At 58.4% G+C, this 23,796-nt stretch overlaps 2 protein-coding genes across 5 annotated transcripts in view; both read right to left on the bottom strand.

Annotated features, from left to right (window-relative positions):
• Positions 1–133: 133 nt before the first annotated feature.
• Positions 134–12,225, bottom strand: HAS3 (hyaluronan synthase 3). 4 transcript variants are annotated; one of them, XM_056136838.1, is made up of 4 exons: positions 10,422–10,569; positions 8,481–9,116; positions 4,381–4,482; positions 134–348 (listed from the first exon to the last, which is right to left on the bottom strand). In XM_056136838.1, the coding sequence occupies exons 2-4, from the start codon at positions 9,114–9,116 to the stop codon at positions 322–324; spliced, it is 765 nt and encodes a 254-aa protein (XP_055992813.1). In that variant the 5' UTR covers positions 10,422–10,569; the 3' UTR covers positions 134–321. The 4 variants fall into 4 exon arrangements, with proteins under 4 accessions (XP_055992813.1, XP_055992812.1, XP_055992811.1 ...); XM_056136837.1 differs by lacking the exons at positions 134–348; positions 10,422–10,569 and adding exons at positions 2,618–3,549; positions 11,894–12,225; XM_056136836.1 differs by lacking the exons at positions 134–348; positions 10,422–10,569 and adding exons at positions 2,618–3,549; positions 11,435–11,603.
• A 9,567-nt stretch (positions 12,226–21,792) lies between these two features.
• Positions 21,793–23,796, bottom strand: part of TANGO6 (transport and golgi organization 6 homolog) — a 165,674-nt gene continuing 163,670 nt past the window's right edge. The window contains exon 18 of the mRNA XM_056135941.1: positions 21,793–22,397. Within this exon, the coding sequence (XP_055991916.1) occupies positions 22,221–22,397 (177 nt within the window). The 3' untranslated portion in view covers positions 21,793–22,220. The remainder of the gene's footprint in view (positions 22,398–23,796) is intronic.

Genomic DNA, 23,796 nt, shown 5'->3' with positions numbered 1-23,796 from the left:
ACCCGTTCTGCAGGTAAGGAAGCAAACCCATTACTCTGTATGGTTCAGTTTGGCCAGTTCATACCCATCGGGCCTGCAGTAGAGCCCAGGGGCCTAAGATCCCTTCGGAAGCAAGCTTTGGGTTATATTTCCTCCTTAGCTTTAGTTAGGCCTCTTTCTGCCAGTCATTGCCTGAGAGCTGCCACCCACCCTCTACCGTATCAGTTAAGCCACCTTCGGTATGAGTGGTCAGGGTGGGCCGCTGCACTTCTGGGTCCAGAAGTAGCCGTGACAACTTATTCTGCTCCTGCGCTCCACTGGAATTACCTTGACACGACTTTCTCAAATGCCTCCTTGGCAGGGAGGGAGCTGTAAATACAGAGGGAGTGGGATGGGAGGTGGGGGGGAGGGGAGAAGGACCTCAGCAGTAGCCAGCAGTATGTGAGAATCTTTATTTTGACAAATAAATGCAGTATAAAAAATTTGACCTGGAAAAAAAAGTAAAAATAAATACGTTTACAAATTACCGTAGAAATAATACAAAAGAGGATTAAAATTCTCAATGAGAAAACAACCAAAATGGTCCAGTTGTATAAAGGCTCTTCCCTTGCAAGAAATCGGGGATAAAGCTGAAGACCCAGTTTGGTTTTACTGCTGAAAAAAGTACAAAATAACTTAGAAAAGCCACTCGAGGTCAAATGTTGTGAGCCTAGACTTGTACCTGCCTACCTGTGGTGTGAGGAGAGAAGATGCCCACAGTGCAAGGCAGAGCTGAGCAGGGAGGGCAGGAGGTCCCGTCCCGAGTCCAGCCCCATTAACCTTCAAGTAAAAGCTGAAGAAAAATAAGCCCTTGGTGAGGCCTGAGCTCTGCCGTTGGCTGACCGGATTTCCTCCATTGTCGTGCTCAAAATAGTTCTTGGCCAGCAAAAAAACAAGGAAGGGCCTGGAATAACTGCCTTTAGCAAATGCTTGCTGCCACCTCCCAGCCTTCGCAGGTGGGCCTGGCGTCAGCCAGCAGTCTGAGGAGTGAGGCTGTGAGACGGCGCAAGTTCATGGGAGACAGGGGAGCACCTGGGTTGGGTGTGCCATATGTGTCCCCGAGCACATGTTCCTCCTTTGTGGGAAGCCCCCCGGTACGCTTGAGGTGTCGCTCCCACCTCCCACTGCTCGGCCTGAGGCCCCTTCCCAGGGGAGCCAGCACTCCAGAGGAGGAAGGTTTGGAGAGAACAGGCAAGCAAGCACCACTGTCACCCCTGAACCCGAGCGCTGAGAACAGTCTTTGGGACTGCAGATTCTTAGTGGCCTTCTCCGCACTCAAAATGCAAACAGCCTGAAGAGTTGGGTGAGAGAGATCACCTTAGGATTCCATCTCCTACTATGTTTCTGATCAAACTGCAGCGGTGACCATCCACAGTTGGGCTGTAACTGTTCTGGAGAAGTCTCAGGAGAATAGATGTTCTCAGAGATGACCGCTCAGGGGACACCGGAAAGCTTTCCATTGGAGGTGATTGTCAAACACTCGCCTGAAAGGCGCATGTGCTACCCAGCTGCCGACGAACCTCTTCAGGCAGTTCTAAGGCTAGCCAGTTTGTCCAGAGGCCCCTGCCAGGTTTCTCCCTCCGTGTGCTGAGGGCAGACTCACCTTTGCAGAGGAGCCTGTGAGAACCCAAGCTCGGCCTAAGTTGCCACTTGGAAACACCCATGATAACAAAGAGGTTGGCAGCGGTGACAGCATCACCTTAAAACCAAGTGAGGAAGCTGTTTTTCATCAGCTGAATTTGAGAGGAATTTGGGGATAGACACGTTGAAACACCCAAGACTTCCTTTTGATTGTCGGGATTCAGTCTTTCTCAGTAGGTCACCAAAACATCTTATCTCCCCAGCAGAGATCACAGCAAAACTCATGGAAAAAGTCTTGACCAGTTTGCAGGCGAAACATTCAACCTAAGGCCTCTGGAACCCTGGCTTTAGCACCGATCTTTGTTCGTCCTGCCAGCTTTCCTTACTAATGCTCAGAAATTCATTTAAAAACAGTTCAGTGCTAACTCGTTGCTGGTTTGGCTCATCCTTAGGATGGGGGGGTGTGGAGTAGGGTACATCACATAATACAGCACCATTCTTGGACCCTGTTTTCTGATACCCAAAGCCCAGGCTACTGGGCTGTGTGTCTCAGGCACAATCTTATTGCATTGATAACTACATTGAGGGGCCTGTTACTCACTGGCCCAAATCTCCCCACACTGAAGGTGTTTGGGGGGTAAAAACCCCTTCCCACAGGCAGCGCTGCTCTTTCACGCGTCAGAAGTTGCCACTTAGTGGAACTAACTTTAGCACACTTCTGAGTTCCCTCTTGGAGGCCAGGGGAGGAAGTAGAATCCTCCAGAGACTAAAGTATGTGTCGGAGGCAGGCAGACAGGTAGCCTTAAAAATTCAAGTTTCTCTTGCCGCCCTGAGCTGGAATCCTCCGAGCCAAGCTGCCCTCAGGCCACACTACTGTCACCATTCTTTGCACATCAGATTTGTCCAGCGGACTATTACGAAACGAAAACAGCAAGCCCTCCGCCCTCCCACCCCATCTTTCTCTTCCATCCCCTTCCCTCCCTTCCCCATTGCACTTTTCCCACGCTGCACTCTGTAAGGACTGGGTCACACCTCAGCAAAAGCCAACCTATACTGCTCTGGTTTCTTCCCACACCGCCGGGCGATGATGGCCAGATAGAGCATAAGGAGGGCCACCCAGTAGCAGCCATACAGGATGGCCCCCGAGACAAGGAAGGCCAGCTCCGTTTCACTGAACAGATCCTGGCAATACGCTGTGTAGGCCAGCCCCCCCAGAAGGACTGCCACCCAGATGGACACAGGGATGAGGCCAATAAAATTTACCACAATAGTCTTCCGGCCAGAGGTGCCCCAGCCAGACTTGTTGATGGTTGCAATGGCAAAGATCTTGGCAGGCAGGAGGCTGGACATATAGAGAAGGGAGTAGAGGGACATGAAGATCATCTCGGCGTTGCCCCGAAGGAAGCAGGCATAGGTGGCCTTAATAATGCCCACCAGCTGCACAGTCAGGAGGAAGAGGAGAATGTTCCAGATGCGGCCACGGTAGAAAAGCTGGATAACGGTGGCAATGAGAAAGAAGGGGAAGAAACCCGTGACCACAGACTCATAGGTCATCCAGAGATGATGCTTATGAAACCACAGAGAGTTGTAGAGCCACTCGCGGAAGTAAGACTTGCTCCAGCGGGTCTGCTGGTTGAGCCACCGGAGGTACTTGGTGGGGGTCTCTGTGAGGCACTTGGAGCGTGCGGTGTACTTAGTCCGGTAGCCGAGGCTGAGGACTCGGTTGGTGAGGTGCCGGTCATCCCCGAAACTGCACTTGCTGCCTAGGAACTTCTGGTGGTACCAGTCCTCCAGGAACTGCTGGAGGAGGCTATTGCGGTACATGCCCAGGGGCCCGCTAATACACTGCACGCAACCAAAGTAGGACTGGCAGGCCCGCTCCACGTTGAAGGCCATCCAGTACCGCACGCTGCTCAGGAAGGAGATCCACGAGTCATACTTGTTGAGGATCTGCAAGGGAATCGGAGAGGCTGGACCCCTCCGCTGAGGACACAGGCCCCAGAGGAGACACGGCAGGCCCAGGAGGGCTCCCCAATCCGGGCCCTGCGGCCCACTGCTCGGGTTCCTGGCCACGGTCCTAGCCCAGCCCGAGCTGGAGACGCTGAGATTCAAAGCCGCCAACCCCCCACCTCTGCACTGATTACCCCACTTGAAGTTGCCCTGGCAACAAAGCCACCTCAGCTCTCAGGAGACCGCCCGTGGTGGTGACAGAGAAGGAATCACAGAAAACGCGACGCAGGCCGTGGAGCGTATTCTGGGCTGGAGTACGGGCCTGGCATGCAAGTGCCGGGTTCCGTCCCCGACACCACGTGACCTCCTAGCTCCGCCAGGACCAACTCTAACCCCATCCCCTACCCAGATAAACCAGATCTAAATGCAGCGCCGCACCCAGCCGCCCATGTGGCCCTTCTGCCGCGGGAGCTGCTGGTGCCAGGGAGAGGACCGGCGGCCCTTTCTCCACACACACTGCCCAGAGCTGCCCAGCACAGCATCCCCAGGAGCAAAGGTTTCCTTGGGGTCCCCTGTTGGGGCGCTGGTAGCACCTCCATAGTCACTGGCCTCAGAACACAACATCTCTTGCTGACTGACTCCCCCTCAGCTTTAGAGAGCAGGTCAGTGGAAGGCAGCAAGTGGAAGGCTGCTACCTGGAGAACTATCCAAGAGGATCACCCCTCTGCTCCACTGACTTGTCAGGGTGACCCCTCCCCATCCACCCAGTTGCATCAGCAAGCAGAAAGTCCAACCCTCCCCCACCCCCAGGAGTCCCTGGTCACTTCTTACTTGGACATCTCCACCAACTCCCCCGACTTGGGGGTCCTCCTCCAGGACTCGGAGCATCTCAATGGTGCAGGCAGGGTCCAGCACAGTGTCAGAGTCGCACACCTGCAGAGGGGACGGCAGGATGGTCAGAGCTGTCCCTCACTGCCTCAGACAGCCCAGCTTCAACAGGCGACCAGAGGGGGTGGCCTGAGCAATAAAGTGGCAGAGGAAATGGGGGAGGGGGTAACAGGCCTGATCACCACGCTGAGAAGGAAAGAGCGTCACTGACAGCAGCCCTGGGGATGAGCTACACCCAGTGGTGCTCCAAGACTAGCTCTGCTCAGTAATGACCTCTGCGAGTGCTCAGGGGGACCATAAATAACGCCAGGGACTTGAACTGGGGTCAGTGGAATGCAAGGCAAATGCTTTAACCCCTGTACTGTTTCTCCTGCTCCTCCCACCCCTCATTGTTGTAGAATGGGGGCCACTCCTGGTAGTGCTTGGGGGACCAACTAGGGCTGCACCCTTGGCGTTCAACGTGGTGCGAAGGTGGGAACTCATGACCTCCACATGGGAGGCATGTGCTCTGCCAGAGGCACACATTCCCCGCATAGCAATCACAAAGTCACAGACTGTGCTAGCCCACCCACAGCCTGCAGAGACGTTCCTCAGAAGCATCTATCTTTCTAGCACTGCTCTGGAAAGAGACCTAGGGCCAGAGAGACAGTACAGGGGTTGCACTTGCATCCAGCCGACCCCAGTTTGAATCCCAGCACCACATGTGGTCCACTGAGCATCACCAGGGGTCACTCCTGAGCACAGAGCTGAGAACAGTCCCCAAGCACTGCCACGTGTGGCCCAAGAACCACAAAGGAATCATTGACAATAGGGCCTTCCCCTGTGCCAGGCTCTGCCCCCCCTGAGTAGCCTAAGGGGTGAGCATCCCCCCCCAGTCATAGGCCATTGACCAGTGTGGCTGCCGGCCTTCTTGCTCTGCTGGCTGAGTCTCAGAGCAGGCACTGTCTGCCCACACAGGGCCCTTGCCTGGACCCTGCATCGCTGGGCTGGGAAGCTGGCAGCACTGCCTCCAGGCCCTGGAGTAGATCTTGCTCCTCCCCAGTGAGGCCCCGGGTCTGATTCTAACGGGCAGTGCCCTCAAGAGGTAGAACATACGGTGTTAGCAGACCCACCGTGCTGAGCGCTTAGGTGCTGCCACCTTGTCTTTTTCCGAAAATGACTCGGATGGTAGAAACACTTGATGGAGAACTGCTTCCCGACCCTGAGCAGAGAGCACTTGCCAGACAAACCGAACCCTGTCCTGCAAAAGCGCAAATTCTTGCACCAGAATTGCTCAGTGAAAGTCCCTGAGCCAGCAGGAAGGTTGACTCCTGCTGCTGGAAGCCAGAACATGCACACACTAGCGGCCCCTGGGAACTCAGGCCGGACTGCGCTGCCCCCCGCCAGGTGGCTCTCATTACTCAAGGGTGCTGACTTTGCTTGCTGCAGGAATTCCTTCACACCGTGCCACCTGGGGTTTCCATTGGCTGCTCAGGGCAGATGCACCCACAGCTGGGACCCACCAGGTGACAAGAGACCGGTTGCCCAGCAGTGATGCCCAGGCTGTAAAGGGAAGAGCTGGTTTGGGGGAGCAGCTGGCTTGCTGACCAGCCACAACACGCGGCATGTGCTCAGCAAAGGAAAACACGTGGCAGAGCCAGTTTGGGGGACCCTATGTTTCAGGGAGTTGATGGCAGAAGTCACTATGACTTAAGAGTGTGTGGGATCAAGGACTTCACTTTGGTTTCTGTCTTTTAGGGCCGCACGGGGCAGGGTTCTGGGGTTACTGTGATAGGGGAAAACCACATGTTGAGATTCGAACCCAGGGCCTCATGCATGCCTCAGGCTATCTCGTGGGCCCTTCAGGGGCCTTCTCTCAGCCTACCAAGTCCCTCAACTCCAGATGGGGAAACAAGCAGGACACATCCCTCCCTCCAAGTTCAAGGATGCATTCGTTTCAAGGAAGACAAAACTGGCCCAGTTCTCACAAGAGGAGGAAATGTCAGCGGGCAGCTAGTTCGAGATGGGTACCATAGAGGAAGGCGAGAATCTCAACCACTGCCCGAGCTTCAGGCTCACACATCAGGCTGCCGTCCCAGGCAGGAGCAGTGTGGATGCTACCCCGGAAGCTGGGCTGTGTCTGGCAGTTTTTACCAGCCCTGAAATGTGTGAGCTTTAACCTCGGTGCTCTCAAGGTTTTGTCCTTTGAAAACTCAGGGATGTCAACCTTGCAGCCCAATGCAGGTTAGAGGTTGGTGTCTTTTTTTTTTGGGGGGGGGGGGTTTGGGCCACATACAGTGATGCTCAGAAATTACTCCTGGCAGTGCTCCCAGAACCATAGGGGATGCCAGAGATGAAACCTGGATCGGCTGCATGCAAAGCAAACACCCGACCTGCTGGACCATCACTCTGGCCCCAGAGGCTGGTGTCTTTGGAAGCAGGACAGGGTTGGGGGTGGTGGGCCCTGTCCCACTGCAGCACTGCAATCACACTTTAGGGTGACTTATACATGCCCCTCCAGTCCCAGACACTAATCTGACATCAGCAGGAGAGGGACTTTGTCTGGGTTTGGGGGTTGGTGGCAGTGGTGTGCGCCCGCGGTGCTGAGGCCAGAACCCAGACTTCCTGCAGCCTGAGCGTGAGCCCCTTTCTGTGGGCTCTCCAGCCGGAGCGCAATTTTGGGCCCGCGACTAAAACAGTAGTTGAATGCTTTAGAGTAAAAGATTTTTTCCCTTTGTTTTTTAAGCTACACCCAATAATGTTCAGGGGTCAGTCCTGGTAGAGTTGAGTGTGCTGGGGATCGAACCCAGGTACACTATGAACAAGGCAAGTGCCTTACCCACTGTACTGTCTCCAGCCCCTGAAACATTTTTTTCTTTTGCTCTTTGCCATATTTGGGGGGGGGGGGGGGGTGGTGGTCACTCCTGGCAGTGCTCAGAAGTTACCCTGGCTCTGCATTGAGGAATTATTCCTGGTGGTGCTCAGGGGACCATATGGGATGCCGGGAATTGAGAGTCCAACCTGCATTGGTCATGTGCAAGGCAAACACCCTTCCCACTGCACTATCACTCCGGCCCCATCTTTGCCGTATTTCTTTAGTCAGAGGCATAGACCTGATTCAGTGGTGAGGCAGTACCCCAGGAAGGGGAGATGAAACCCCAGACAGCCTGACTGCACCTTTCCTGCTGGTGACAGTTAGCATGTCCCTCCACTTTCAGGCCGACCTGCTCTGAGTGTGGGGGAGCACTGCTCCCTGAGAGTTATGAGGATCCAAAGCGCTAACCTGGGGCAGGAGGAAGTTGTCCAGCATGTAGGCGTCCTCCTGGCGGTTGTCTTAACAGCAGGTGTTAGGATACAGGCCTGGCATAACCCGAGGCATCAAATGAATCCTTTCACCACCTGGCCCTCAGGCACTGCTGGGGTGAGCCTGGTGGCCCCCAAGGCTTCACCAAGACCTAGCATTGCTGGGAGTGGCCCTTACCAAAAGGGTAAATAGGGGCATGAGAGATAGTCCAGGTAGAGCACCTGTCGTGTGTGGCCTGCTCAGGTTCAAATCTGTCACCCCATGTGGTCCCCTAGGCCTACCACAAGTGATCCCTAAGAACAGAGAAGCCCTGAGCACCACCAGGCAAAGTCCCTAAAAAACAAAAAGTAAATACATGGGGCTACAGAGACAATATAGGGGTTATGTCACTTGCCTGGCACGCGGCCACCCCAGGTTTAACCCCAGAGCCCTGGTAGGAGAGGGCCCTGAGTACCACTGGGTGTGTTCCAAAAGCCATCCCCCCCCCAAAAAAAAAAAGTAAATCCCAAAGATAATATGCATCAAGTGCCTACAACGGTGTCTGCGGGCAGGAGCAGGGCACCCGTGTGCCATTATTGGGCCACCAGCTCAGAGACCTTCCTAAAGCCCCGGAAGTAAGAGCCGCAGAACCCAGCCCCATCCCGGGTCTCCTGGCGCCCAGCCCTGTCCTTCCGAACCCCTCTGGCCCATCACAGCGCGAGCAGGGGCGGCTGTGTGCCGCGTCCCGCTGGGCCCCGCCCCGGGGTGGGGGCAGCCTCACCTGGATGTAGTCCACGGAGTCGCCGAGGGCCTTGAAGGCCGTGTACATGACCTCTCGCTTGCCTCCCCACTTCTGCATGATGCACGAGAAGGTGTGGGCGCGGACGACGTCCCGCACGCGGTCCATGCCCTCCCGCAGGCTGGCCTCCGTCTCGCCCTCCCCCGCCTCGTGGAAGTTGCTGCGCCACACGAAGAAGCCGCCTTGCTCGGTGCCGCCGAGCACCTCGTGGAAGATGTCCAGCATGTAGGCGTCCTCCTGGCGGTTGCCGTCCACCACCATGACCACCTTGAGGTTGGGGAAGGCGATGCGCTGGGCCGAGCGCAGGCACTTGCGCAGGTAGTCGGGGTCCTCCTGGTAGGCCGCGATGCAGAGCGCCACGGAGCGACGGCGCGGGGACGGCAGCTTGAGGGCGCGGCCCGCGCGCCGCATGCGCCGGTGCTCCAGGAAGGCGAAGAGGCTCTGGATGAGCAGGTGCAGGCCCAGGATGGCGCCGTAGAGGCCAAAGGACAGGTAGTGCTTTTCCGTGTGGATGAACTGGTAGCCTGTCACGTAGGCCGCCAGGATGCCCCCCAGCACCGCCAGGGCAAACAGGCTGGTGCCCACCACACGCAGGGCGGTCGTCAGCTGCACCGGCATCTAGGGGGAGGAAACAGGAGTGCGGGGTCACGTGGGGGGCAGTGGGAGGAGAAGGAGTCGCCACTGACCCCCGTGCACGGAGGCGGAGCAGGACCAAGACTGGCACCTCTGGGGTCCTTGCGTGAATTCCTCCCCCTACGGGGCTTGTAGCACGAGCTAGCAGCCTCCAGGGTTAAGTGGGTACAGGCGCAGGGTAGCCTTCGTTCAAACCAAAGCCACCCAGGGTGAGGGGACCCTCTGCTGGCAGGTGGCAGAACTGGAAGCAGCCGGCCCCCGGCCCTTAGAGATGCTCAGAAGGGCAGCCGGGGACACGGGGCAGGCCAAGGAAGCTGCCTGTGCCTGCCGCATACCCGCCAATGTTGCCCTCTGCAAGAATTGGCGCCGGGAAGGCACAGAAAGAGGCCGGAGAGTGGGGGAGGAAAGGACCGGGACCAGCGGGGATCACAAAAGAGGCGCCAGAAGGCAAAGAACAGAATCGGTGAGAAAGTTTCTTGGTGGGCCCCGCATCCTCACCTTTCCCCCACTTTCTGGACGCAGGAAAGAAAGGGACTTAGCGCAGGGGAGAGCGGGGCTGAGGCGGGGCAGCCGCGGACACGCACCCGCACTGCAGCAGCCCGGCCGGGAAGGTCCTTCCACCCGGTCCTAGTGCCGCGGGGTCGCGAATCGGGAGCCCCCCCCCCCCCCCCCCCCACACACACACACCCGGCCGCCTGCACAAGCTGTCGGGCCTGAACCCTGCCTGGCTGGCGGCGCAGGCGGTTTGGAAGCCAGAGACTGGCGCCGAGGCCTGACCTTGCCCAAGTCCTCTGGGTCTTGGTCCCCCCAGGCCCACCCTCTGGGGCGCTAATGGTTGCTCCTACGCTCAGGTAAATCACACGCGAGGACTTGTAGTACCCAGAGGCTCGGGTGGGGCGGCTGGGAAGTGGGGTGCCGGCTGAGGCCAGCCCAGGTATCTCCATTCCACCCCGGGCCGCCTCCCCATCTTCCCACCTGGCCAGCGCGCGCTCCCTGCGCCCCCTCCCCCCCGCAGACAATGAGGTGTCTCTCAAGCCTGTTCCAACTTGGGTCTCACTGAAGCCACCCGCGCCCCACCCCAGGCACAGACAACCTCCCCGCGGCATTCCGGCGGCGCGGGCCGCAAAGCGGTCTTGGCAACTGGGTCCCTCCGGGCGCTCTGCCGGGATGCCGGAGCGCCCGCCGCCTGCTTTCTCCGCAGGACTCCCGGCCCGCCCCGGCTCCCCGCCTCCCCGCACGCGCAGGGGCGCAGGGGACCCCAGGCCCAGCATCACCCAGCCCAGCGCTTACGTGCCGAGAGGGCGCGGCGGGCACCCCTCGCCGCCTGCGCGCTGCGGCCGCCCAGGGGCGCCGAGGCCAGCGCTGAAGCCGCCGGGCCTGGCGCCGGGCCGCGGCGCAGTGCCGGAGGCGGTGCCCGCCGGGTTCCTGCAGCCGCCGAGGCGCTCGCCACGCTCCTCGCCCCCGCCCGAGCCTCGCCCGCCCGGGAAGGCGGCGCCAGCCACACCCACGTGCCGGCTTCCCACGGGCCGGCGGCCGGCGCAGGCCCCGCTGCTCCCCGCGCCCGGCCACCTGCGCAAAGTGTGCCTGCAGACAAAGGCGGCTCTCCCGGGGTCGCCGGCCCCTTCCCTTCCGGCGGGGTCTGCGGCACGACCCTCGCACCGCCACCCCATCCCAGGACTCGGGAAGGTCCCGCCGCCGAAGACCCCACGTGCAATCAAACGCCCGGGCGAGCTCCGGCTGCGGGGTGCGGGGGGCCGTTCCGGCGCGGCCGTGCGCCCCAAACGGGCGGACGCGAGCGCTCAGGCCCTCCCGCGTAGCCCTCCCCCGCGCTCCAAGGGCAGGAGGTTGGGAGCGCTCCCCAAGACCGGCCCCCAGCCCCCCACGATGGCCGGAGAACCCTCTCGCCAGGGACGCACGCCGCGGACCCGGGGCCTCAGGGGCTGACAGGTGGACCCCCTTGCGGGGCGTCCCCCCACGCGCGGCGGCCGGCAAACTTGTGCGCCGGGCGGGGGCTCCCGGAGCCGGCCGGGGAAGGGGCGCCCTGACCGGCGCGGGAACCCGGGCACCCCGAAGCCGGCACAGGTGCAGATAAACCCCGCCACGAGCGTCGGGGAGACCCCCCCGGCAGCCGGGCGCCCCCGCGCCGCGCCCCGAGGTCCATTCAGCGACAACGGGGCGGCTGGGGAGGCAGGAGGAAGGGGAGCGGCTGCGGGGAGAAAGGGAGGAGGGCCCGGGGCCGAGGGGGCCGCGGGCAGCGCCGCGCTCAGCCCGTCCCCCGCGCCCGCCCGCCCGCCCGCGCTCACCGTGCCGCCGGCCGCCCGCGCTCCGGTGCTCAGCAGGCCCGCGGCGGCTCCATGCTCCTCCTCCGCCCGCTCCGACTGCCGCGCGCCGGCCCGCCGAGCCGCCCTTAAGTAGCCGGCGCATCCCCGCCGGGAGAGGCGCCCTCCTCCGGCCCCGGGGCCCGGAAAGTTGGTAGGAGTGGGAACCCCCCTCCCCCCGAGGGCCGCGAGGCGAGCACCCCGTTCCCGGCCGGCTGGCGCTCGGCGGAGACGGGGGTGGGGTGGGGTGTCTCCCCCCCGACCCCACCCCACCTCGGGGCCGCGGAACTCCGGGGCGCTCGCCGCGCGCGGCGGGGACGGGCCTGGGGCTGGACCTGGAGGTAAGTTTCTGGAGCCCCCGCGGGGACTTGGCCGCGGCGCTCCTGCCCCCTCGGTCCGCTCCTCCCCGCGCCCCCCGCTCGCTGCGCCTCGAAACCTACTCACCCTGCCAGGCGGGCGGGCCGACGGGAAGCCTCCCCCGGCTTCTGCAAACGGAGGGGCTGCTCGCTGTCTAGGGGACTCCCGAAAAGCCAGACAGCAGAAGCTTCCAGCCGGCGAGAAAGGCGCGGAAGGGAATTGTCAAATACAGAAAGATGGTCAAAGAAGGTGTTAACGATTGTGACAAGCCGAGCTTTGAATTCCGCAGTGGGGCGCTGATGACTTTAAGGCTGTCTGCAAACAGCCAAAACCGTGTTTTAAAGCCCAAACCCATTCCTCCTCCCCCTTTTTTACACCTTTATTTCCGACATCCACGACCTCCCAACTGACCTTAGCGCCATGGGCTTCCAAGGGCCGCCGGGGTGTGCAGGAAGGGGGGGAGGGCCTGACCCGGGAGTCCGGAGCTGAGGAAGTTTGGAAGCAGCTGAACACACCGGGTTTCCAAATCCAGGGGAACCTTGAATAAACGGTAATTAATGACTAGTCCAAACGACATTTACAGAGCCAGAGAGAGACAGCCACAGGGGCTGCGGGACTCCAGTCCCAAAGCATAGGGTCCCCCCCTAATCACAGACCCCCTTGGGGAGTAGACCCCGCCTGCACTGCCCATCCACTGGCCAAACACAAATCCGCCGACTTTACATATATATCCTCCCAACACTCCTGCGAGAATCTCATCGAGAATCTCCACAGTTGCTCTCCAAACTGCGACTAATTTACAGGAACCCAGTTACAATCTACCTGTCACCTTCTCAAGAGTCGCAGGGGCTCAGCCCTCAGTGCTCTGCTCTTGCATCCTCCAGGAAAACAAAGACCACCACCCCTCCCCCACAGCACACAGATACACACACACACACACACACACACACACACACACACACACGCCTTGCACGGGGCCAACATGGGTTCTATTCCTGGCATCTCATATGGTTCCCCCAGCCAGGAGTGATTTCTGAACAGAGCTAGGAGTAAGCCCTGAGTACCACCAGGTGTGTACCCCACCCCCCCACCTCCCGCAAATAGTCTGAAATGAACATCAGGCTGAGATTGGCCCATCCACATCAGGGAGATCTCGCTTCTAATGAACATCCAGTTTGCGGGTGTGGGTGGGGGTCCTGGTCTTCGTTTCTGCAGGGGAGACAGGCAGGAGGCATCTTGGCGGGACTGATCCAGTAAAGCTCACATTGAGCCTTGCATGCTGCTGCGGATTTCAACATGGGCCGACTTTCTAAATGAGCTATCTGCAGGGTAGGTGGGCAGACAGCTGGAAAACAGGGGGCAGAGGTGCTCAGGGAGAGGAGACAGAGGGGACATGTGAGGGGGGTGAGGGGCATTGTAAGTGAAACAGATTCGTTCGGGTTTTAGAGTCGCACCTGGTGGTGCTCAGGTGTGTGTGTGTTGGTTTGGGGGGAGGGCAGAGAGGGGCTACCCGGGCACTCAAGGCAAGTGCTTCTGTGACCAGAAATAAGAGATTTAGCTGCAGGGACTTGCCATTGGGCCACATCCCCGGCCCCAGGGGCAGATTCCGGAAGGAAAGCCTTGACGGATGGAGTCAGATTTGACGCCAGGGGATGGCTGAGCTGGTGCTCTTGGCAGCTGGAATTGGGAGGAGGGAGATAACCTGGGAAGGCCTGCCGGAAGTGGAGGTGGTGACAGGGGGCACCCATCTTGGCCCCAGTTAGGAGACGGGAGGAACTGGTAGCATGGAGAGGCTGAGGGGGCAGCTCAGGGCGCTCCAGGCCTGAGCGCAGTGAAGCTCACCGCACCCTGATTTGCAAATCCCAGCTCCTGCAGTGCTCAAGCCCTTCCACTGAGATGTTGTCAAAGCAGCCGGCTGGCCCTGCCAGGGACCAGGTGTCGCTCTGCAGCTCACCCAGCGGTAGGCGGGGGCAGGGGGTGATGGTGTGGGGGGATAAATCCAGCTCCTCAGATGGCCTTTCACCCCCAGCCTCATGCCTCAGTGCCCTGGCCTCCAGCCCACAGCTTCCGTGGTGGGGATGCCAAGCGGAGGGGAGATGGCAGCCAAGCCCCAACCTCCACCTCCCCAATCAGGGCGGTCCCTGCACTAAAGGACTGAGTGGATCCATATCCTGAGGTGCCAGCAGGCCTGGGAGAGGCCCTAAGACCCCCTGCAACAACACCGAGGAGATCCTCCCCCCCATAAAACTGTTGAAGTCAATGGAAGGGGATTCACACACTCCAGGTGGCCGAGCAGGGCCCTCCGGAAGCAGTCAGGACCTAATGCAGAGTGGACGTGTGTGCCCGACCTCAGCAGGTGGCACCAGCCACCCAGCTCCCCTTTCCTGATCCCAAGCCCTGTCTCAGCCCCAACTTCAGCGGCTCCGTGGGAAGCAGGTGTGGGAGCTGAGCCAGCCGGCAGCTGGTTTCTGCCCTGCTACGGAGTTTCACCTTCAATCCAGGGGCCTGGCCCGCGTGGGCCCAAGCCGCCAGCCCTACAAAGGGGCCAAAGCTCTCTTCTGCTGCCATGAAGGTGCAGATCAGAGATCCAACCACATTTGCAAATACTTCCCTTTTTTGGTGATGGTTATTCTGAGCCACACCTGGCTTTGTGCTTGGAGTCAGGGCCAGTGGTGCTCGGGGGACCCCACAGTGCTGAGCCCCTGGCACGTACAACCCACGCTCAGCCCACCGAGTTCTCTTTCTGTCCCTAAAGTTTGTTTTTGCTGTGGCTTTGTTTGGGGGCCACAGCCAGCGATGCTCAGGGGTGACACCTGGCTCTGCACTCAGCAATCACTCCTGGCGGTGTTTGGGGATGCCGGGGATCGAACCTGGATCAGCCTTGTGCAAGGCAAATGCCCTACCTGCTGTACTATGGCTCTGGCTACTGAGCAGCAGCGCACTTCCCTTGCAATGTGAGTCCTCAAGTTCGATCCCCAGCAGTGCCCCCACCCACCCCCTCCTGGGAAGAAAATACCCAAGCACCTGCCCACACCGCCCTGAGGCTGCCCGTTGTCAGCAGAGGCTGCTCCAGGCTCAGCCTCTGCCCTGTCCCCTCCCCCCACCTCCCCTGCCCTTCCCCTCTCCCCTGTCTCTCTTCTCTGCCTCTTTTTTCCTTTGGGTCACACTCGGTGATGCTCAGGGGTTACTCCTGGCTCCGCACTCAGGAATTACTCCCAGCGGTGCTTGGGGGACCATATGGGATGCCAGGGATCGAACCCAGGTGTGTGCCAAGAAAATGCTCTCCCCGCTGTTCCTGCCCCTCCCTTGCCTCTCCTCCCTCCTTTCCCAGTGGCCAGTTCTCAGCCCACTGCCCAAGGCTCTGCAGTGGGCTGGCTGCAGTGTCTAACTGGTTTTGGAATCAATGGGTTCAGGAAGCCGTTTCTCCGCTCAGGTGCTCACATCTCCTCTTCCTGCTGTCTCTCCCACTTTGCACAACTGCCCTCTCTCCATCCTCTTTTCCCCCTTGTCAAACCCTCATTTCCAGACTCACTTTTTCGTCTCCTGCCTGGCCTGGGCCAGAGCTAGAAAGTGTCAGGTGCCTTCGCTGAACACTAAATGGACAGATGGAAACCCCAATTCCAGGAGGTTAAAGGGTGGAAGACCAAAGCATTAACACATTCAGAGGCAAGGCTTAGGCGGTCCACCCGGCACTCCTGGGAAGACGGGCCATGTGGCTTACGCTGCACATGCTCTACTCCTCCTGGAGGGCTGTCTCTTAGCACCCCAAAAAGGAGAGCAGGCCTTTCCATAGGCACAAGGCATGGGACCCTCCTGGGGCTACAGGTGGGGCGTGTGTTTTGGGGGTTCTAAGGGAACTGGGAGGAAGCTGAACTTGACATAAGTGGTCCATAAGTGCAGGGAACCGTGTTAACACATGGATTTGGTTGGGGTCACCCTGGGCACCAAGATGGATCCTCTCGGGGCTCCTTGGGCAAAGCTACTCCAAGCCCGCTTTCTCTCTTGTTAAGGGCAGTTCAGTGAAGCTTGGGGGCACATCTGGAAACACACCTTCCAGTTCCCCGTGTGCCTCAGTCCCGAGCAGGGGCAACTTCATGGCCTGCCTAGGGATGCAGCTGGGGAAGAAATGAGTACAGCGAGCAGGGGCAGCTCGACAGCTGAGCTGACCACCAGATTTGGACGCGGACAGTCCAGCAACCATTCATCTGGGCTGACAGCCTGGGTTCTGTGGGCAGTGTCTTTTGGGGCGCTTGCACACGCCCAGGTTGCAAGCCCTGAAACCTCGGGCCAGATGCAGAGCTGAGTCTGGGTGGGGGAGACCTGCGGGGTTTAGGGTTTCTCTTGAGGAGGGGGCCCTGTGCACACAGGTGGTGCTCAGAGGACCATGCCAGGGGTCGAGGGCGGAGCCTCCCGCGAGAAAGGCGTGTGACTTTCTAGCCCACTCAGCAGGGCTGGGGCTGGGCTGTGCTGGTCTCGCTCTCGGTGCTCCAGCGGAGAGAAGGTGTCAGGGCTTTGCTGTGGGGACCAATGATGCGTTTCAGGGGTGTTGGGGCAACAGAGTCAGCAGATGACGGGAAGGCAGCAGCACACATACCATCATGGGGGAACCACCAAGGCAATGCTTAAACCAGCCATAGTCCCTGGCATTGGGGCGTGGGTTGCTGCACTGTCAGTGAGTGGGGGCGGGGGGAATGCAGGGGCACCCCTGGGGCAGTCACCCACCTTTGTCTCTGAGGGCTAAATTGGGAAAGGGTGAGAGGAGAGAAGACGGGGTGGGGGGAGGCACCAAGTGGGTGCGCAGTAGCCGGTTTCCCTGCGGACAGGAACATGGGCGCTGTCACACGTGGCATTTCACGTGATCTGAACCCAAGCACAACCAGGTCTGTGCCGGGAACCCCTCATCCTGCAATGGTGGGGACCAACCCCTTCCCGGGACCGCATGTTGGATGCACATGAAACACACGCACCTAAGTTAACTTCCCAAAGTGTATGTGTGTGGTGGTTTTTCTTTTTTTTTGGGGGGGGCACACCTGATGACTCTTGGAGGCTACCTCTGGCCCTGTACTGGGGGGTTGTCACCGCATCTTGAGACTCAGTGCCTCTGAGAGCACAGACCTGAGGTGCTGGGGTCCTGCCCGGATGGAGACTTTGACTTCAATACTTACGGGGGTGGGGGGGGGGGCAGAGGACTGGGTGATGTCTGAGAGTGTAAGTGGGGCCTGTAGACCGATGGTGCAGGGGGGCGTTTGCCTTGCACGTGGCTGACCCTAGTTCCATCCCCAGCGTCCCATGGAGAACCCAGAGCAGCACCAGGAGTGGCCCCTGAACACAGCCGGGCATGGCCCCCAACAAAACCAAACCACATAAAAATGAGTCTAGGTGGGACTCGGACCCCTGGCGTCAGTCCCTCAAGGCTCTGGGCCCTGTCCTAGGAGGCATGAATCAGACCAGCTTCTGGGGACAATCTCAGGACACACAGCGCCATGGCTGGCCACAGGGGCCCAGGGGCCAGTAGGGCGCTGGAGTGAGGGAGAATCACTCTGGGCTAAGCTGCAGTGACCTGTGTGGTGAACGGGCAGGGTCTTTTCCAGGTCCGGCCGGGCGTCTGCATGCTCTCCTCACGTGCTCTCCCAGGGAGAAGCCTGCAGTGCGTGGGGGTGCAAGTGTGTGTGGGGGGTAGGTTTGGAGGGGGTATCTGGGGTGTGCTGTGTGCTGTGTAGGCACATGTATGGTGTGTGCAGAATGTGTGTGATATGTAGGGAATGTATGGTGTGCAGAGATGTGTGTGGTGTGTAGAAATGTTTTTGATATGTGGTGTGTATACAGAGGGGTGTGTGTGTGTGTGGCATATGTAAATGTGTGTGGTGTGAGCAGTGCCCTTTCCAGTGTGTGTGTGGTGTGTGTTGTGTGGTATATGTGTTGTGTATTTGTGTTGTGTGTGTTGTGCATGTGTGGTGTGTATATGTGGTGTGTGGCATGTGTGGTGTGTATGTGTGGTGTGAGTGTTGTGCATGTGTGTGGTGTGTGGTATGTGTGTGTTGTGTATGTGTTGTATATTTGTGTTGTGTGTTGTGTATGTGTGGTGTGTGTGATGTGTATGTGGTATGTGTGGTGTATAGTGTATGTATGGTGTGTGTGATGTGTGTGTGGTATATATGTGTATGTTGTGTATGTGTGGTGTGTATGTGTGGTGTGTGTGTGGTGTGTGTGGTGTATATGTGTGGTGTGTATGTGTGGGGGTGTATGTGGTGTGAGTGTTGTGTATGTGTGTGTGGTGTGTGGTAGGTGAGTTGTGTATGTGTGCTGTATATTTGTGTGTTGTGTGTGTTGTATATGTGTGGTGTGTGTGATGTGTATGTGTGGTGTATATGTGTGGTGTGTGTGATGTGTATGTGTGGTGTGTATGTGTGTGATATGTATGTATGTGTGTGGTGTATGGTATGTATGTGTGTGGTGTATATGTGTGTGTGTGGTGTGTGTGTGTGCTCTGTGTAGCCCTGAGCTCTGACGCCCCCCCACCCCCTGCTGGTTTCTGGCTGCAGCAGGCGCGGCTGTGCGAGGTGCCGTGTGACTGCAGTGCCCAGACCGCAGGAGCGGCCGAGGACACAGCCAGGCCATCAGAGGACACTGCAGTCCCAGGCCGGGAGCAGCGTGTCCCTTTCGGACCCTCAGAGTGGCTGTCCCCGCGACTGAGCTGGGGTTTCTGTCTGAGACGTAGGACCTGGCTGGGCTCTGAGCAGATGCGTCACCCCCACTTTGGGCCTCGGGAACTGGCAAGTGGCAGCAGGAGACAGTGGCCAGCGCTGCTGGGTGGTGGGGAGGGGAGGAGGGCGGGGGGGGGGGACGAGGGTCACAAGGGCTCTACTGCTTCCTTCGGTGGGCTGGGGGCCCTTCCCGTTATGGGGTGACCCACTTCACTGCACCGGGCGGCTGGGCCTGACAAGGGGCTCCGAGGGGAACTAGCTCCCCACATGCAGGGGAGCACACCAGGGCATCACACAATCCCCAGGTCACCCCCATCTCCGGCCTCTGCTGGGACACTCATCCCCAGACATCTCCCTGGGCCTCCTGCACTCCTTTCCTGTGTCCCAGCCCCGAGGGCTCCCCACCCGCTCCTGCCATCGCCCCCCCTTCCAGGCTCTGCCATCCTGTAGCTGGCCCCCTTCTCTGAGCGGGGCGCACCTGGCACAGCCCAGGCGCCCAGAAAGTCACCTGGTTTGCTTTCCCTGCTCTAAGCCTGGCTCTGCAGGTGGTGAATGGCCGGGGCCACAGGAAAGTTCCGGAAGGGGAGGTTGGAGTCCCAGGAAGCCCCGCGCAGAAGCGTGGAGAGAGGAGATGCGGAGTCAAGACACGCTTAGCTGGAGGGGAGGGGCTGGAGCTTTTGGTCTGCATGCAGGAGGCCTGGCCCCCAAAGCAAAGGAATCCCCGGACATGTGGGAGGGAAGGCTCAGGGTAGGGAGAGGAACAGCACGGAGAGAGGGAAGCCGGATGCTTCCAGAAGCCTCCCTGCCAGTGGTCAGTGCTGGGCATGGAACCTGGAGTCTGGAGTTTGGAGAAGTAGCAGCCACTCTGAGTCCTACACACTGCGGGGTCCCTCTACATACAGGCCAGGGGGACCCTGACTAAGGTCTGGAAAGAGGGTGGGGGTGAGGGGAGAGAGAGAGAGAGAGAGAGACAGACAGACAGACAGACAGAGACACAGAGAGACAGAGAGGGAGAGAGCGCACCAGGGTGTGGTCCAGCAGGTGGGTATTTCCCTCAGGTTTGATACCAGCACTACAAAAAAAAAAAAAATTAGGAGGGGTGCTAAAAAATGTGGGACTTGTGGCTGGGTGCCAGTCCAGAGGGATGGGACTTGCATGCAGCCAACTTGGGCTGGCGTGATCCCCGAGTGCAGAGCCAGGAGTTACCCCGAGCATTGCCGGGTATAGCCCCCAAACAAAAATAAAAATGGAGAAGACCGATGTGGGGCCAAGTGAGAGAGCACGTCAGTAGCCCAGGGGTATTGGGGAGACAGACTGGGCGACACAGGGCTGTCCATGCAGACCCCCCGCCCCAGAGCTGCAGTGCCCGAGGTGCTGCCATCATGTCTGGACCGTGTTGAAAGACATTTCTGCGTTATTTTGTGATTATTGTCCCAAAGCTCCCAGTTCTCAGGCTCTTTCTTGAGGAGATAAATGTCGACAGAATTAGCTCGTAATTTGGAAGCGTCGCTTTGGTCTCGTTTTAGGAGGGTCACCTTCAGGCATCTTCTCAAGTTTGGTCACAAGGTCAGAAAAAGTCATACTTGGAAACTGAATCTGCCAGTCAATAAGGGACAGAAGCGCCGCCTGCCCAGTCCTTTGAGTTAACAGGCGATTTGGAAATGGATCCCAGGACTAGGCGTCTTGAAGGGTCCCTCTGGGAAGACTGGGTTCAAAAGAGAGAGTTTCCTGGGCTGGTGAGAGCCTCGGGATTAAGGTACCACTGTGCACGTGGGCGAGCCCAGTTAAATCTCCGGCACTGCATGGTTTCCTGAGCATCACTGGGAACACAGAGCCAGGAGTAGCGCTGAGCATTTGTCGTGGGGTGTGGCCCAGCCCCCGCCCCCAAATATAGTAAAAAGAACCCCAAATAATTAGTCTGATCAAAGCTATTAGTTTGGCTGGTGTGTGTGTGTGTGTGTGTGTGTGTGTGTGTGTGTGTGTGTGTGTGTGTGTTTGGTGCTCAGAGGACCATATGGCATGTGGGGGTTCAAACCAGTGAGTTAACCTCTGTACTCTCTTTCCAGCCTTTCACCCAGTAATCAATTTGGATCCATCCCCAGAACTGGAAGGCATTTTATGAAAATAACGGTACAGGTGAAACAATCAGCTAAGAAGGTAAACATTTTTTTTTTGAAAGGTGAATTTTCTTCCCTGGTGGGGGTAGTGATGAATCTCACTAAAGGAAGGCCCAGTTCAATCCCTGGCACCCCATATGGTCCCCAAGTCCGCCAGGAGTCATCCCTAAGCTCAGAGGCAGGAGTAACCCCTGAGCACTGCCACTGGGTGAGCTTCCCCTGCCAATAAAAAGAAGGCCCAGAAACAAACAAGAACTTTTAGGGTATATCCAGTTGGCCCAAAGATCAGAAAGCCCCAATCCTGCTTTTGAGAATGAAAACCCCCCACCCACTACTTAGTTGAACGGAAATGCACGTGCCTGTGTGTGGACCCTGGTCTCCTTAGGGACGCTCCCCACAAGGGGTCTGTGCTGGAATCGGGGGCAGAACCACCATGTACGGAGAATCTGGAGAAACGTCATCACCCGTTTCTGCATTCTGTCGCCAGCCCTGCAGAGCTCAGGACAGAGCCCTGGGCCAACGGTGCTGACGGCAGCCAGCCAGGCTCTCCTTCCTGTCTTCCCCGGCAGCTGTGAAGTGGCCCCAAACAGACAGGAGCAAATGAGGAGGAGGCCGCAGAGCGACGCCTGACATGCCATCAGCAAGCTTGGCCTCAGACCTCCACAGGTAACACCAGGCTCTCCGGCCCAAATCTGGTCCACCCCATGGTCTGATGGAAGCTTCCCTGCTTCCAAAGGAGCAGAGGGCGTGAACTGGGGAGCCACACTCCCAGCCCCATCGGAGACACTAATGGCTCTTTTCTCCCCTGAGTCAGGGCACCTCTACAAAGAGTAGCAGAGGGGGTGAAAAGGAACTGTGTCCTGAGAGAGAGGAAGAACGAGGGCTTCCCTGCTTTCTCTGGAAGATTAGGTCTCTTCCTTCCTTCCTTCCTTCCTTGCTTCCTTCCTTCCTTCCTTCCTCCCTCCCTCCTTCCCTCCCTCCCTTTCCTTCCTTCCTTCCTTCCTTCCTTCCTTCCTTCCTTCCTTCCTTCCTCCCTCCGTTTCCTTCCTTCCTCCCTTCCTCCCTCCCTTCCTTCTCTTTCCTCCCTTCCCTCCTCTCCCTCCCTCCCTTAGTATCACTCCTGATTGGGCTTGGGGGGTTCCTTGGATCAAACCTGCACAAGGCCAATACCCTCCCTGTCGTGCCATGGCTCTGGTCCTGAAAAACCTCTTTGAGCAGCGAAGGGTGACTAGTTCTGACTCCTCCTCCTTATCCCTAGGATTAAGGATCTCACCCTGAAGGAACACCCACATATGTGACCCATTATGCGTGGAGGATGAGGATGGTCATCGCAGTCTACTGACCACGTGCCACATGTGTGCTTCCACCAGGCAAATGTCCTTGAAATGGCTCCGGGTGTGAAGGATGTGCGGGTGCTTGAGATCTGTCACCTCTCTCTTTCAGGGCACTCGCGAGATGCCCTGGGAAGACCAGGCTGGGGGCGGGCAGGACCAGCCCCAAGGCCGCTCCAGGGCAACCATGTTGCCGGCGCGGAAGATGCAGTGGCGCCACCTGCTGGAGGGACTGGGCACTGTGCCGGGCCCGGAGCCAGGACTAGGGCAGGACCACGATCTTCTTCTCCAGCTTCTGGGGTGGGAACAGGAAGTTTCTCATGATCTCATCCAGCTCCTGCAGGGCCAGCTGAGCGTGGAGCCTGGCCACGTGGTCTGGCTCCAAGCGCACCACGTGCTTTAGCAAATGGTAGAGATCCTTGAGGACGTCCCTCAGCACCTGGGAGAGAGGGAGAGACGGTAACCTGCTGGCCAACAGTACTCACTCAGAGCCGCCTCCCACCCCGGGAGTTCCCAGGGGACCCCGGAGCTCCCTTCCGAGCCCCCTTTGGCCACGATCCCACACGCTTTCCCCCTCCTCCTCCCCGTCCTTCACTCTCTCCTGCCCGGGTGGGCAACGCTGTCCTTCTGGGCTGCTACTGCCCCATCTCTGCATCCCCCTCTTGAGCTCCCACAGAAAAGGTGTAGATCTGAGGCTGCCCAAGGGGCACCGTCACCAGCAACCGGGTCTTGCCACTGTTGAAAAGTGTCCCCTGTCCACGCCCAGCGCCCAGTCACACGGGTCGGGGCCGCTTGAGCACAGCTCTGCCAACACTGCCGGAGCCCACTTTTCATGTTCCCGCTCTGCTCTCCTGGCCTGACAGGGAACAGGGGATGCCAAGGCGCCCACTGCCTGAAGGCAGGGCGTCTCCCCAAAACCTTCGAGCTGGGGACTCAGACCTTCCTGCGAGAAACAGGGCAATTCCGGGAAAGGGGCCTCAAGGGACATCACCCGCACTCTCTGGCCCAGCTGGAGACTCCAGCCACCAGGATCCAGTGACCAAAGAGAAAGTCATTGCTTATTTCTCACTGTTATTGCAGATACCGTGGTGCTAAATATTCAGATACATGCAGACATGTACAGGCATATGTATTAAATCTATTTTATATATATGTATTTATTTTTATCTATATGGTAATTTTATGTCAAAAATTCACTCAATGCGCCAGAGTGATAGTACAGCAGGCAGGGCACTTGTGTTGCATGCGAACACTCCCACCCCCAACTGTTACCAGGTATGGACCCCAAACCAATTCCCTGAACCCTACTCTCTTATCTTAACAGGAGTAACCCCTGAGTATAGGAGTCAGCTCTGATCACTGGGTGTGTCCCTAAACAAAAAAAAAAGTTCACTTAAAATGCAGATGGACAAAGTCATAGAAACTGTGCTAATACATATTTCACCCAACACAATGGAAATCCCTGTTTTCTCATAGTAACCTCAGTGCTATGTATTATAAAGTCATTTTTTTTGTTTTTTTTGTTTTGCTTTTTGGGTCACACCCGGCATTGCACAGGGGTTACTCCTGATCATGCACTCAGGAATTACTTCTGGTGGTGTTTGGGGAACCGAACCCCATATGGGATGCTGGGAATCGAACCTGGTTCGGCTGCATGCAAGGCAAACACCCTACCCGCTGTACTATTGCTCCAGCCCTCATTTTTTTTCTTTTGGTTTTATTTTGGGCCACAGCCAATCAGGACTCTGTGCTCAGGGATCACTCCTGGTGGTGCTTGGGAGACCATATGTGGTTCCAGGGTGCAAACTGGGGCTGGCACCTACAAGGCCCTGCCACCT

This window comes from Sorex fumeus, unplaced genomic scaffold (assembly GCF_029834395.1).
Source record: "Sorex fumeus unplaced genomic scaffold, SorFum_2.1 ptg000122l, whole genome shotgun sequence".
Taxonomy (NCBI): domain Eukaryota; kingdom Metazoa; phylum Chordata; class Mammalia; order Eulipotyphla; family Soricidae; genus Sorex; species Sorex fumeus.
Note: the sequence above shows the minus strand (reverse complement) of the source record. Positions and strands in the feature narration are given on the sequence as shown.

Bases quoted from the DNA above. Each gene is read 5' to 3' on its own strand.
- HAS3 (XM_056136837.1), bottom strand. From the start codon at position 9,116: ATGCCGGTGCAGCTGACGACCGCCCTGCGTGTGGTGGGCACCAGCCTG. The intron at 4,483-8,480 runs GTGAGGCTGCCC...TCCCCTCTGCAG, and splicing joins ACTCCGTGGACTACATCCAG to GTGTGCGACTCTGACACTGT. The intron at 3,550-4,380 runs GTAAGAAGTGAC...ATTCCCTTGCAG, and splicing joins GAGTTGGTGGAGATGTCCAA to ATCCTCAACAAGTATGACTC.